Source organism: Plecotus auritus, assembly GCF_963455305.1.
Source record: "Plecotus auritus genome assembly, chromosome: 6".
Lineage (NCBI taxonomy): Eukaryota > Metazoa > Chordata > Mammalia > Chiroptera > Vespertilionidae > Plecotus > Plecotus auritus.
This window is the reverse complement of record NC_137773.1, coordinates 165,801,995-165,817,436: the sequence shown is the minus strand read 5'-3', so window position 1 is coordinate 165,817,436 and position 15,442 is coordinate 165,801,995. Positions and strand designations below refer to the sequence as shown.

At 44.2% G+C, this 15,442-nt stretch overlaps 1 protein-coding gene across 1 annotated transcript in view; it reads left to right on the top strand.

Annotated features, from left to right (window-relative positions):
• GLB1 (galactosidase beta 1) overlaps window positions 1-15,442 on the top strand; it is a 66,746-nt gene that overhangs the window by 40,568 nt on the left and 10,736 nt on the right. Inside the window, exons 11-15 of the mRNA XM_080671726.1 lie at window positions 1,886-1,960; window positions 3,992-4,081; window positions 7,973-8,086; window positions 9,242-9,373; window positions 12,248-12,496. Of these exons, the coding sequence (XP_080527852.1) occupies window positions 1,886-1,960; window positions 3,992-4,081; window positions 7,973-8,086; window positions 9,242-9,373; window positions 12,248-12,496 (660 nt within the window). The remainder of the gene's footprint in view (window positions 1-1,885; window positions 1,961-3,991; window positions 4,082-7,972; window positions 8,087-9,241; window positions 9,374-12,247; window positions 12,497-15,442) is intronic.

Genomic DNA, 15,442 nt, shown 5'->3' with positions numbered 1-15,442 from the left:
GCGTCGGCCTGCGGACTGAGGGGTCCCGGGTTCAATTCCGGTCAAGGGCATGTACCTTGGTTACGGGCACATCCCCAGTAGGGGGTGTGCAGGAGGCAGCTGATCGATGTTTCTCTCTCATTGATGTTTCTAGCTCTCTATCCCTCTCCCTTCCTCTCTGTAAAAAATCAATAAAAAATATATATTTAAAAAAAATATTATAAAAGAATGATTGATTTTGAATTTAGAGTCAATATACAGATAAAGGGAGGACCTATGGCCACAGCACAGACAGTTTTAACCTTGACAATGTGAAAGTAGAGCTGATGGTTTGGAGGCGGGAGTAGGGAGGAGAGCTCAGGGAAGGATGTAAATAGCCTTGTCCTTAAAAGTGTGGACACAAAGATAATCTTAATGGGTGGAACTAAGAAACAAAGGTATAGATGTTATTTAAATCTGCAGAGCTAAACCAGTAAAGAAACTGAAAATGGTGATAAGATCATGTTGGCAAGAAAGGGAGTTATGAGGAATAGTACAACTGAGCTAAATTCTCATGTATTGAAGAAATGATATTTTAAATGGATCTAACAAGCCCGGCCGGTGTGATTCAGTGGTTGAGTGGCAACACATGCACTAGGAGGTTGCCAGTTCAATTCCTGGTCAGGGCACATGCCCAGGTTGTGGGCTCAATCCCCAGCAGGGGGCGTGTAGGAGGCAGCCGATGGATGTTGATGTTTCTCTCTCATCGATGTTTCTGTCTCCCTCTCCCTTCCTCTCTCCAAAATTAATAAAAAACATTAAAAAAAATAAATGCACCTAACAAGAAATTGCAGATAAGTATATTATTTAGAGACCAAATAAGCAAAAATAGGTACAGGTAAATGATTTTTAAATGGTTTCCTCTGAAAAATATAAGAAAGTGGTGAGTCAGGAGACGATTGCTTTTCCTTAACCAATCTTTTATCCTCTTCTTTTTAAAAAATTACTATTTAAGAAGGTAAACAAGAAGAAAGCAAGCAAAATGTAAGGATCCTGAAAAATCATAATGCAATCGACTTGGAGATGCCAGATGTACCTAGACCTTGCTAAGACCTAGGGTTTACACTCATATTTCCTGATGCTAATATGTGTGCATGCACACATATTTAATAGGGTATTTTTATTTTTAGGTTTTTTAAAATTTAAAAATAACTTCATAAAAATTTTAAAACTTACCTAAAAGTTTCAAGAATAAAAATTGTACTAAGAACACTTGTGTATTTCTTACCCAGATTCACCTGTGTCAACATTTCACTCTATTTGCTTCATCATTTACCCCAGCTCCCCTCTTGGGTTTTCTAAACCATTGAAGGATTGCGTCTATCATGACCCTTTATCCCTAAACACTTCAGTGTATATTTCATAAGAATAGGTCGGAATATGCTTTTATGTAACCATGGCAATTTTAACATTGATACAAAATTTTAATCTACCAATACGATTTAATCAACAAATAATATTTGTCCTACTCTATCTAGGTTCCCTCCCTTCAGATGCTGTACCTTTTTTCCTTTTCTTCCCAAACTCGTTTTCTGCTGCCACCCTCATTCTCTCCACTTGTTTTTGCTCTCTGTTTTGAAGTCTTTGTTCTATAATTACTTGAATGATTCCTGAAGCTGAAAACACAGACATACACAGACACACACTTCAAAGTAAAACCTTACCCAGATCCTGTCTTGGAAAGAAGTCTTTCTTCCTTTGCCTTTCCAAAATATCACTGGCACTGTGGTTTCTGCCTTTGACCCTCCTTTGGAAAAATGAATTCAATGAATTAAATTTTTAATTTAAAAATGAATTAAATGTGTTTCTGAGGGCTTAACAGCTGCTTTTTTTTTCTGTCTTTTTTTTTTTTCACTTTGGTTTACAGTTTGAAAAAGTACCAGAAGGCCCTATTCCTCCATCCACACCAAAGTTTGCATATGGAAAAGTTGCTCTGAAAAAGGTAAGAAAAAAATGACAGAAACACTGAAAGTGAGGAAATGGAATTTAGAAGTCGGTGAAAGTGTTAGGCTGGGGAGTCAGTTCGTTATTTTTCTGTGAATTTGTTTTCTGTGAGACTGATGTGGAAGATGGTGTTTCTGAGAAAACAGGGACATGGAGGTGAGAGGATGTGTATGCGTGCTGAATGGGTGAGCAAATGGGTATGAGCAGGAGTAGAGAGGTGTTCTAGATCATACAAGTGATTTTGGTTCCATTGTCAGTTGCCCAAAGCAGTCTCAGGAGCCTTTGTGGAGTAACATGACACCTTGTTGTGATGGCTGCTGAGATTCTCTTTTATAATTCACTATTATTTTAGGGGGTTCTCAAAAGCCACAGACATTTTGATAGGGCTTTGCCCTAATTATACACTCCTATCTCAAAATCACGTCCTAATTTTTGTGGTCTGTAGTTTATATGGTAAATGAGACGTCAGGGGGGGAAAGCCAGAAATCAATCATAAATAAGAGTTAGGGACCTTTTATTCCAGGAAAAGAGAAAAGGAAGAGAGGTTACGTTTAACAGTCAAGATTGACGTAAGCCAAAGTCAGTTTGTTTTGACCATCTCTGTCTTGAGGTTTTCCCCTTTTACAATCCCTAACTCCTACATGTGATAACTCACAAGCAAGAGAGAAAGAAAAAAAAACAAAACATGAACAATTGCACAGTTCTTAAGAATCTTGATATTCTAAAATAGCATCATACATTTTTATCTTTAAGCCAAATGACAAACATGATTGTATGATATTTTTCCATTCATGAAGCCCTTTGATACTATGGTGGGTTGAGTTCTTGTAACTTTTTCCACCTAGTGTCAGATGCGTGTGTTACATTCTAGAGAGGACGTGGCCGGTCTCTCTGCCTGATAGGCATCTTTCGTTAGATTAATCAAACGAGAATCACACTTGTAAAGGGGGGAGCATCTTCTGCTCCTTCACTGCCATTGCTACTTGAGGAAAAGTTCATTTGTGGGGTCTAGAGCCATGAGGATTTTTTTTATATATATATACAACAGAAAATAACTGCAACTGTTTCCTACAACGTTGTTAAAACAAATCTAGCTCAGTACCCAACACACACTCGGTGAAAGAAAATTGTGTGAGCGGAAACGGCTTTTCCTTCTTAACACTGAAGAGAGCAAACCAGCATCTCACTGAATTAAATGTATGTGGAACATCGTTATGTAGGCTAAAACCTTCTGCCGTGAGTTGAGTTGTCCAAGTGGGAAAACGTCCTTGTGCATGGCTGAATGGATAACCGGTGCCGTGCCGTGCGAAGTCCTGGGTGTGGAGCCAAACCTCACTGCAAATCCTGGCTTTGCCATTGCTCAAGTGAGCTTCTCTGGGTCCCTAACAAGAAGGCCTGCCTCGCTGGGTAGTTGTGAGGATTCAGTGAGGTGTGTGGGTCTAGTCCTGCCGCCCCTGGAGTTTTGCTTGGCACCCATTGTTGGGTAGCTGTTACCATTGTTGTTCTTGCACCAGAATGAGCATCCTGTGTTGCAGGAATACACAATCGTTGGGACTGAATGTGTGTATTTGTTGAGTGGCTCCTATGTACTGGGCATGGGGGTGGTGATAGTCTGTAAGGGGATACGACTGGCAAATGGCACAGAAGGTGTGTGCTATAGGCAAATTCAGAGGGCGCCGTCAGGGTTACTGCCCTCAGGAGTGCTGGGGGAGGCTTCTGAGGCAGCCTTGAGCCTAGGTTTTTGTTTATTTTAAGGGCCTTTTCTATACAGGAGGTTGTACTTGCAAGCAGGAATGTTTGAACCTCTTTTTAAGATTCCCATCAGTTACTTTTCATCAAAAGTTAGGGAACTGCGAGAGATGATTCAAGGTGACTGGGGAACAGGACCGAGTGGAATTTGAACCATTTAGGTTTATTTAGGGGTTTGGCCAAACCCACTGGTAACTTGGATCATTTGCAAATGACGTTCTTCATTCCGATGACCAGGAAGGGGTGGCAGTGAGTGAACGCTGCTTTTGTTTCTTTTCAGTTAAAGACAGTGGAGGAAGCTCTGAACATGCTGTGTCCCAAGGGGCCTGTCAAAAGCCTTTATCCCTTGACATTTATCCAGGTGAAACAGGTAGGCCTTCAAAGGTAATGCTTCGCCTTTCTTCTACTTGGGAAAATGTGTGTTCTGCCCTGCCCTGCAGTGTCTGTTCTGAGCACAGGGACCAAAATAGTAAGCGGCTAAATCAGACCCCACGGAATCGAGCAGCAGAGTCCCGGGCTCTCTGTAGCCGTGATGTGACGCATGAGGCTGATCTGTCCTACGCTTCCCCGTTTCTTATTCTCACTCAAATATGTTGTAGCTCGACCTGCTTCAGCATGATTCTGTACAAGCTATACATTCAGTGCACTTCTCATCTAGTTAATCTTTCTTACTAGGTTCCAGTGGGGGAACCGCTATTTTATACTCAGAAATGACAACTTAGTTATTTGTCCTTAGTTAGCAAAGTGTAAGGACGGTGTTCTTACTAGATTAGGTTCTTTGAGATTCTTTTTCTGGCGTTTGAGGAGAACAGAAAGCAGGCACTTTGTGTGTGTGTGTGTGTGTGTGTGTGTGTGTGTGTGTGTGTGTGTCTTTATGTGTGTGTGTGTGTGTGTGTGTCTTTATGTGTGTTTAATCTATAGGTGCTGCCCCATCTTTAAGAGCTTTTCCAACTTTCTGTTTTGGAAAATTTCAAATCTGGAAGAGTTGCAAGAATAGTACAACCGGCACCCATATAGCTTCCACCTAGACCAGTGGTCGGCAAACTGCGGCTCGCGAGCCACATGCGGCTCTTTGGCCCCTTGAGTGTGGCTCTTCCACAAAATACCATGGCCTGGTCGAGTCTATTTTGAAGAAGTGGCGTTAGAATAAGTTTAAGTTTAAAAAATTTGGCTCTCAAAAGAAATTTCAATCATTGTACTGTTGATATTTGGCTCTGTTGACTAATGAGTTTGCCGACCACTGGCCTAGACTCACCAAGTGGTACCATTTGCTTCGCTTGCTTTATCTTTCTGTGTGTGTATGTCATCAACTGCTGGTTGGGTTGTTTTCTTTTGTTTATTTATTTTTTTTACCCTTTGAGTTAGTTGTCACCATCATGACACTTCACCCATAGATATTACAGCATGTATCTCTTAAGAAAAAGGATAGTATCCTACAGGACCACAACATAATGATCACACTTAAGAAATTTGATATTAATGCAATCCAGGTATCTAATAGACCTTCCACAGTCAAGTATCCCTGGTTATTCCAATAATGTCCTCTATAGCTTATCTTTTTTCAGTCCAGGTTCCAAACCATGATCATGCATTACATTGAGTGACAATGCCTCTTTAGTCCTATCAGGAACAGTTCCTACGTCTTTCTTTTCTCTCTCTCGTCACATGAACTTTTCTGAAGAGCTCAGCCCAGTTGCTTGGTAGACTGTCCTTCACTGATTTGATTTAGCAAAACATTTTTGGCACAAACACCACAAAGGTGATGTGTGCGCAGGCTGCCCATGAGGTCAGCGTGTCCCTTTGTTACCATTGCTAAGTTTGACTCAGTTAGGATCTCAGCCCCATTTTCTGAATGAGGTCTGCCCTTCTGATTTTCTGTATCGATTGCCTCCTGGAAGGTGTCTGAACAATAAGATGATAGAATCATAGCAAATCTGATTTTAGTCTAGTGTGTTTTTGCCTCCAATTACTATTCCTACACTTGTGAAATTTTACAAGAACGTTTTGTGCCAACAACTCCCGTGTGTGATAAAGTGAATGATTAAGGTTCCCCCCCCCCCCAGTTTTTCATTCACATTGGGTAGAGTTCTTTCTCTAATTTGAGCACGCACTGACTGTGTGGTCATGTCTCCATCTATAAATCAGAACATGCCTTCTCCACCTGGCAAGGCATGGAGCACATGGGAGAAGACACGGACACTAGAGCAGCCGGCGCCTGGGACGTGAGCTCCAGGTTAATGTGTAGACCAGCCGTGGGCAAACTACGGCCCGCGGGCCGGATCCGGCCCGTTCAGCTGTTCTATCCGGCCCGTGGAGCCGAAAGAGCGGAGGGTTCTCTTGCTCTCCCCTCCGCTCCTTCACCAGCAGCAGTGTTAACATGGCAACGTTGGGAAACACGGCCGCAGCTCCTTCTGAGTGGGCGAATTTATATCCGGATTTATATCCGCCCATTCAGTAGAAGGAACAACCTCTCAATCTTCCAGAGGCTCCTTGTAATGCCCGCGGACGCGTCCCCCGACATCACCCTGGGAATGCGTAGACACGTTATCGTGGTGATGTAGGGAGACACGCCCCTGGAGAGCACAGTATCAGAGCACAGTTTGAAATGAATAAAACTATTGAAATAAAAAAAAAAAAAGACCGTACCCTTTTATGTAATGATGTTTACTTTGAATTTATATTAGTTCACACAAACACTCCATCCATGCTCTTGTTCTGGCCCTCCGGTCCAGTTTAAGAACCCATTGTGGCCCTCGAGTCAAAAAGTTTGCCCACCCCTGGTGTAGACACTCACACTGTGTTCTTTCTCAGGCCCCTCTGCTTTCTGATCTTGGACCAAGGCAGCGCTCCCGGATTGGGTGGGGTGCCCTGAGCCCTGGCTGTTTTGGGTCTGGGGCAAGCCCACACGTGTTTATTTCCAACGAAACCCATGGAAGCCACAGCCGTGGGGAGTGGGGTGCCGCCCTGGTACACCCCCAGCCTCGGAGGCCTCAGCTCCACCTTTGTGGGGAGCATCGCAGCTTTTGTTCTCCTCTAGGAAGCCTCCCCAAGTTTTCCCCAGCCCCTGAGTTGTTAAGACTTACAAGAGACAGATGGAGACTTGGGGTCCAAGGAAGGTGTTCTTCAAGGTTCAGTGGCGACACCAGCGGCATTTCTTGAGTTCGGGCCTTTCCTGCAACAGAGGAACATGGTTAACACTGTTGTCAGCTCCTCAGATCACTTTTCCTGTTGCCCGAGGTGCACGTCCTTGCTTGCTGGGCCCTGGAAGTGAGAAACTTTGTCTCTGGTCCATGAAGGATTTGGGTTTGGATTCTTTCCACTGACCTAGGTTTGGTCCAGCTCACCCGGGCTAAAGTCCACAGCAGGAAGACCACTCTGGGCCATAAGTGCTATTGCTGCTGAGGCTGACTGTTTAGGGCCTCCCTTTGGAGCAGGGATACCAGCACCTCAAAGTCCTTTCTGACTTAGCAGCAGGCTACACCCCTTTTGCTCACTATCTCCGTTTCCCCCACTCCTCCACTTTACACAGTTTCTGATTGACTCTTGTTTTGTATGTTAGAGCAGATTCAGCCCAAGAACCCGGAGAACGTTTTGCCGAACATTCTTGGCATTGTTGTTGTCTCCTTTGTTTGTTTGTTTCTTTGGTTTGTTTTTGGAGATGCCGTAAGTAACCTTAGATGTATGGGATAGGATCCCCTTTAGGGATTCAGGGCAAATCACTGGACACATTCCAGGGTCCCGTTTCCTCATGTGGAAAAGGATGTTGGATGAAAGACTCCTCAGGGTTCCCTGAAGTGTACTTCTGTGATAGTTATTCCGGGATCTAAAAACTGGGTTGGCTCAGTGATTAGAAAGTCGGCCCACGGACCGAAGGTTCTCAGGTTCAATTCCCAGTCAAGGGCATACACCCAGTTAGTTGCAGACTCGATCCCTAGCCCTGGTTGGGATGCATGTGGCAGGCAACCATTGTTGTCTCTCTCACCTCGATGTTTTTCTCTCTCTTCCTCCCTTCCACTCTCTCTAAAAAATCAATGGAAAAAATACCCTCGGTGAGAATTAACATAAATAAATAAGTAAGTAAATAAATAAATAACTCAAGCCAGTTCCCTTCTTTCAGGTTGAATTTTCCCCAGAGGCTGAGGAAGCACTTCAGTTCCTTATGGTTTTAGAAGCATCACTTCCACGCAGATCGAGGGTGACCAAGTTCTCTTAAAACAAATTGCAAAAGTGATGGATTTGTCTTTCATCCTTTTCTCGCCAGTATTTTGGGTTTGTGCTGTACCGAACAACACTTCCTGAAGACTGCAGCGAGCCAACCCCTCTCTCTTCACCCCACAGGGGCGTCCACGACCGGGCCTATGTCTCCGTAGATGGGGTAAGAGTGGTCTCTGGACAGCGTATCTGCCCCACTGGGGGATGTGTGGTCTGCACTTGGTTTCATGGTGTTTGAGAACTCTCTCCACCTTTTCAACCTTAGGTTGCCTCACTCATGCTCCATCTGCCTGATACACCCCCTCACCCTTCTTAACCTGGAGGGCCCTCCCCAGAGCCCCACCCTCTCGGAAACCTTTCTGGTCTCCCCAGCCCAGTGCCATCCCATGTCTTCCTGGCTTCTAGATGACGGGGTCCATTTTGTATACACCAGAGTGGTGACTCATTTATGAAAAATAATATTCTGAAAAAGGATTGCTCATGACAATTATAGCTACAATCCACAAAGACCTTTGCTTCATAACAAAGATACACGTTAGGGTTTCCATTCCTCTCAGTGAAACATTCATGTGAAAGTAGACACGAAGAGAGTTTCCTAACCAAGAAAACTGGTTCAGAAAATTTCAAATGAAAATATTTCCATTCCGTTGTCATCCGCGGTTTTATTTTCATTGGGAGCAAGTTTCTAAAGATGTTATGTGTTTACTGATGGCAATTGTTTCTTGGGTTTCAGTCTAGGAGTTGTGTTAGTGGATTATGGTCAGTAACATTAATTTTTTAAAATCTCATTTTTAAAAAAATTAGGAATATGTTGTTGCTAAAATGCCTGTTGTTTCCGTTCATTCTATTATATAATTTTCGTGGTATCAGGTATTTTGAGGTAAGAACACTCCACCTAACTCTCTGATTTTTATCTTGTTTATCTGATTTTGTTTCAACTCACCATGTTGTTTAGAAGCTATTTTTTTATGACTGCCTTTTGCGCTATGAGAACACGAAGAGGTTCCTGTGATGGGAATCCTCCCCTGGAATTTTTTGCCTCCATTCCCTTTCTATTAAAAATAGACACGAAGGGAAACATTCCAGAGCAGAGGAAACCAGTCTAGACCTTTCTTTGCTCACAGCTGTTTAGAAAGAAAGCAGTGATTGGAGGAAGTTACCACCTGGCCGGTAACTTGGACTAAGGGGCCATCAAAGCATTTCCTCCCAAGTCCAGTGGCTCATCAAGGCAGGAAAATGCTGCTGAATTAACTGAGGGAGCTGCCTCTCTGTGGACCTTCTCACCTTAGGTAATTCTCATTTGGCATTGAACCCACAGGTCCCCCAGGGAGTCCTTGACCGGAACTATGTGACCACTCTGAACATAACAGGGAAAGCTGGAGCCACTCTGGACCTTCTGGTGGAGAACATGGGGCGTGTGAACTACGGCTATTATATCAATGATTATAAGGTAGGACCAGCCTTACTGTTAGGAGTGAGGTTCAAAGGTTGGCAGGACTGTGCCTAAGCCACCTGAGGAAATTTTTGTAAATCTATTTAAATATGCTCTCACATTCTTTCACTTCAGTTCTGTTAACATAGAAACAATTCTTAAAAGCACACACACTGGCCTAGCTGATTTGGCTCAGTGAATAGAGCATCAGCCTACAGACTGAAAGGTCGTGGGTTTGATTCCGGTCAAGGGTCAAAGGCATGCACCTTGATTGCAGGCTCCTCCCTGGCTCGGGCCCTGGTTGGGCGCATGCAGGAGGCAACCAGTCGATGTGTTTTTCTCACATCGATATTTCTGTCTTTCCCTCTCCAACTCTCTCTAAAAATCAATGGAAAAATATCCTTGAGTGAGGATTAAAAAACACACAAAACAAAACACACACATACACACTTTGGCCCTGGCCAGTGTGGCTCAGTTGGGCACTGTCCCACATACCAAAAGGATGCCAGTTCAATTCCCAGTCAGGGCACATGCCTGGATTGCTGGCTTGATCCCCAGAACGGGGCATGCAGGAGGTTGCCCATTGATGTTTCTCTTTCGTATGGATGTTTTTCTCTCTCCCTCTCTCTCTAAAAAAAAAAAAAGGCACACGCGCTTTGTCAAGGATGAATGAACCTGCCCTGATTTGTTTTGCCACCTAGAAGTTGGGTTATTTTGAAGACCTGTTTTCCTCTGCAGACAGAACCCTTCCCTTGTGTTTGAGTTCAGTCATCCTGTAGAAAGAAACAGCAAGAGGAAACCACTCCACTGTGCTCTTCCTTTGCTTATAAAACCCACCCGGCTTTCGAAAGGCACTCGCTTGCCAACAAAGTCAGCTAAGCATTGGGTCGGCTCTGTTTTCTGGGTGTGGACCATCCATGACACTCTTGAACTGTGCAAACCCTTGGTGCCCTGCCTCTCGCCTCTGCCAGTTACAATGTCCAGGTGTCTAGGCCAAATATGTTTTTCTCACACATATTTTTAGAGCATTACTCAAAAACCTTTGTTAAGCTCACACTTTGTGAGGTGCTTTGGGGATGTAAAGATGTTGAGATAGATCCTCTGCTATCTCACTGTGTGCTAGAAGAGAAAAGGCCTGCATGGAGGGAATGATAGCGCCACCCAGTCTAGGACAGGACAGGTGTCTGGGGCTATTTCCTGTCTATGTGGCAGCTCAGAGGGAAGGCAATTATAGCTTTAGGGAATGGCCATGCTGGGGCCACCTTTGTCTCCAACAGAAATGCCCCTGTGCCCTAGCCGGTTTGGCTCAGTGGACTGAGCATCGGCCTGTGGACTGAAGGGTCCCAGGTTCAGTTCTGGTCAAGGGCACATGCCCAGGTTGCAGACTCAATCCCCAGTAGGGGCAAGCAGGAGGCAGCTGATCAAAGATATTCTCTCATCATTGATGTTTCTATCTTTCTATGAAATCAATAAAATATATATATATATATATATATATTTTTTTTTTAAAGAAATGTCTCTGTTAGAGGCTATAATTAGTGGCCTTCCTGCCTGGCTCTCAGCAGCCACACTGACACATGGAGTGACAGGAATGCTAATGTAGTCTCCGGGTCCCCAGTACCCAGCCGAGGGCCTGGCTGGCACACAGGTGCCTGGCTAATGTTTGTTGAATTACTCTGTGAGCGTTGAGGCTTGCTATTGAGAGATGTCTGTGGCAGATTTGGGATCTCACTGGGAATGGGGGTGTTCTTCCACATAAAAGGCCAAGAAGGGGAAGTTAGACACCTGCCCCCTGCCCTCATTGGACAAACAGAGCAGCTTCAGAATACACCTCTGAGGTTCGCCACCATCACCACTGCTCTTTCTATGCCTTGATGGATTCAGTAGCCACAGTTTCACGTCTACAATTTCAGTTACCCACAGTCACCCATGGTCTAAAAATATTAAATTGAAAATTCCAGAAACAATTCCAGTTTTAAATTGCAAGTAGTGTGATGAAATCTCATGCTGTCCTGCTCCATCCTGCCTGGAATGATCCCCTTGTCCAGCATCTCCACGCTGTACGCCTATAGCTCGTTAGTCATGTAGCAGCTGTCTAAGTTACCAGATCTACTGTTGTAGTATCACAGTGCTTGTGTTCAAGGAACCCTTATTCTACTTACTAATGGCCCCAAAGCACAAAAGTATTTATGCTGGCAATTCTGATATGCCAAAGAGAAGCCCAAAGTGCTTTCTTTACGTGAAAAGGTATGTATGTATGTTTCTATGTATGTATGTATGTATGTATGTATGTGTGTATAGGGGAAAACATACTACCCGCGGTTTCAGGCATCTGCTGAGGGTCTTGGAACAAAGTGTTCTCATGTATAGTATCTCATTTACTAGTCCTTACACCAGGTGAGTGGACTCAGATGTGATTATCCTTGTAGGTGCTGCTGAGGAGCCCAAGGTCAAGACTTGCTTACTCCAGGTTATGTCAGGGGCAGTCTGTCCCCTCCCTCGTCCACAGTGAGCTGCTGTGCTTTTGCATTCCTCAGATCCCATCTTCTCTTCCATTCTAGCAATGGCTCTGCTGAATCAAACACTGAAGACTGGGAGCTTGGGGTTGAAAGCTCTAGTAGCTCAACCCCCTTTCTGGGTCTTTTGCGGGGACATCTGGCCTGCAAAGGAGAGAGAAAGCTGTGGTTTGGGAAACATACATCTTTCCAAGGAGATGTGCTTCTTCCCTAGCCAGATCTGTGTCACTTGGATGTACGCACTGTTTGAGTCTCGTTTACTGTTGTTGGTGTTTCATATCCCAGTTTGCTTTCCCCAGGAACTCAGGGCTGGAACACAGACACTTAATGCCTTTTCCTCCCCACCCCAGCTCATTGCTCTGTTTCTCTTTTGCAGGGTCTGATATCTAACCTGACCCTCAACTCCAGTATCCTCACAGACTGGATGATCTTCCCGCTGGACACTGAGAATGCTGTGTGCCACATGGGTGGCTGGCATGGCAACGACAGAAGCTACCACAGTGAAGCCTGTGCCCACTCATCTAACTATACACCCCCGGCCTTTTATGTGGGAAACTTCTCCATTCCCAGCGGAATCCCAGACTTGCCCCAGGACACCTTTATCCAGTTTCCTGGGTGGACCAAGGTACGTGTCTTCATAGAAAGTGTTTGAATTCAAGCCTCAAGTATCTGGTTTTTAGTGTTTAATAAAGAGTCAAGCCCTAACCGGTTTGGCTCAGTGGATAGAGCATCGGCCTGCAGGCTGAAGGGTCTCAGGTTTGATTCCAGGCAAGGGCATGTACCTCGGTTGCAGGCTCAATCCCCTGGTCGGGGCATGTGGGAGGCAACCAATCAATATGCCTCTCTCACATCAGTAGTGTTTCTCTCTCTGTCTCTCCCCTCCCTTCTACGCTCTCTAAAGAATCAATGGAAAAATATCCTCAGATGAGGATTTTAAAAAAAACAACAAAAAAAGCTGCTTGTGAGGTGCCACATGGCCGTTTGGGGAGTGGAGGATTTTCTGTGTTAGTTTACCCATTCCTCAGAAGTGGGACCATGGCAGCCGAAACCAGTTTGGCTCAGTGGATAGAGCGTCGGCCTGCGGACTGAAGGGTCCCGGGTTCGATTCCGGTCAAGGGCATGTACCTTGGTTGCGGGCACATCCACAGTGGGAGGTGTGCAGGAGGCAGCTGATCGATGTTTCTCTCTCATCGATGTTTCTAGCTCTCTATCCCTCTCCCTTCCTCTCTGTGAAATATCAATAAAATATATTTTTTAAAAAAAAGAAGAAGTGGGACCATGGCAGATCTGCAGGATTCAATGGCCAGCTTAGAGGTGGCACCATCTGCTCCATTTTCATTGACTTCCTTTAGTGAGTGATGGCTTTTCTGCTTTCTCTAAGAAAACTCTTAGTGCCTTTGGGTACTGATTATGATGGGTATTTCCTCTTTAATCTGAAGAAAATATGGCCCAGGCAAAAGGGGGAATCTCTGGGAAAGCCTTTTTTTCTTTCATCCATGCCTAACTTCATACTCCCATAATGCCCCACCTTCATACAGCCCATGCCCTGAGGCATTCACCTTAGTCTACATGATCCTCAAGTCTTTCTTCGCCATTCTACCACCCAGTCACTCTCCTTCATTCTTTGGAGACATTAGTGTGTCTTCCTTCACTGTCATTGTATCCACTTCAAGTCCTATTTTCATCTTAGATAACCTTACCTTCACTCAGTTATTCATTCAACAAAGCTTTTTATTTTTTTTCCAGTGGCTACTATAAGTCAAACTTTGTGCTGGGCACTAAGGATATAATACAAGGTGGAGCAAAAGTAGGTTTGTAATTGTGAGTATAGAAAACAGTTTATTTTTATATTATTATATATTAATTATTCTCCATACAAACAACTGTGAACCTACTTTTGCCCCACCCTGTATATAAAACCACATATGGTCCTTGCCCTCATGGAACAGTCTAGTTGGGGAGGATAATAACCCAAATAAAGTGGTAAAATTGTAGCTGCAATGGGTGCTAAGAAGAGCTATTGGGAGTTAATAACTGGGGCATTTGACCCTGTCAGGGAGGCCAGGAAAGCCTCACTCGGGGAAGTGATGCTTGAGAGAGATAAAGGATAAGTAAGAATTAACATGGCAAAAAGGGGAGGGGAGCATATTCCAGGCAGAGGAAATGACATGTGCCAAGGCCATGTGCTTGGAGGGGAAAATGGCGAGTGTGAGGAAGGACCCAAATGTATGAAACACAGAGAAAAGGGAGTGTGGCTCAGAGAAGAGGCTAGAAAGTGGGAGTGGGTAGAGACCAGATTGGATTAGCCAATTAAATCACATTCAAGTTTTGTCTTTATGTTGAGAGCCATTGAAGCAGGAGAGTGACATGACATGATTGTGGTGTGCCAATCCTCTCTGACCCTAGTGTGCAGAATGGGTTGGGTGAGAGTATGTGTGAATCCAGGGAAACTATCCAGGAGGTGGGATCACAGTCTCCTTGATGATAGCCAAGATGGAGATGACATCAACTGTTCGAGAGATGTTTGAAGTCAGTAAGATGTAATGATGGATTGGACATTGGGGTTTAAAGAGAAGAGTATATCCCAGATGACTCTTAGGTTATAGACTTGCAGCTAGACAGATGGTACCATTGACCAAAAGAAGAAATTTCAGAAGAGGACTTGGGCTGGGACATTGAGCTCATGAGTTCGGATCTGGACAAACTAAGTTTGAGGAGCCTTTGAGAACAGCTCTGAGAAGATGCTGGAGGAGAGCTATTGGGACCAAGGGTTGGGAATTCAGAGGAGGGATCTGGGCTGGAAATACACATACAAGATCATTTGCATAGGGGTGGTCGTTGAAGATGTGGGATGGATGAGGTCCTCTAAAAAGAGAGGATGCAGAAGGAGGAAAGAGGGTCTAAGGCTGATCAAATATGACAGAGAGTGAGGGGGAGAGACCAAAGAAGTAGGAGGAAAACAGGCATTCATGCTGCTGAGAGGAGAAGTGAAATGAAGACAGAAGCATTATTCATAATAACCCAAAACTAGAAATAATTGAAATGTCCATCAACTAATGAATGGATAAATAATGTATTCCATACAATAGAATAGTATTTCATAGTAAAAAGGAACAGACTACTGACACATGCTATAGCATGGGTAAATCTGAAAAACATTATGCTTAAGTAAAAGAAGCCAGGCATAAAAGAACACAATTCTATGAAATGTTCAGAAAAGGCAAATCGATTCCATAACCGATTTGGCTCAGTGGATAGAGCGTCAGCCTGTGGACTGAAAGGTCCCAGGTTCGATTCCGGTCAAGGGCATGTACCTTGGTTGTGGGCACATCCCCAGTAGGAGGTGTGCAGGAGGCAGCTGATCGATGTTTCTCTCTCATCGATGTTTCTAACTCTCTATCCCTCTCCCTTCCTCTCTGTAAAAGATCAATAAAATATATATATTTTAAAAAAAGGCAAATCGATAGAGACAAAAAGTAGATTAATGTTTGCCAGGGGCTGATGGTTTGAATGGACAGTGACTGCATGGGTATGGAGTTTCTTTCTGGGGTGATGGAAATGTTCCAGAATT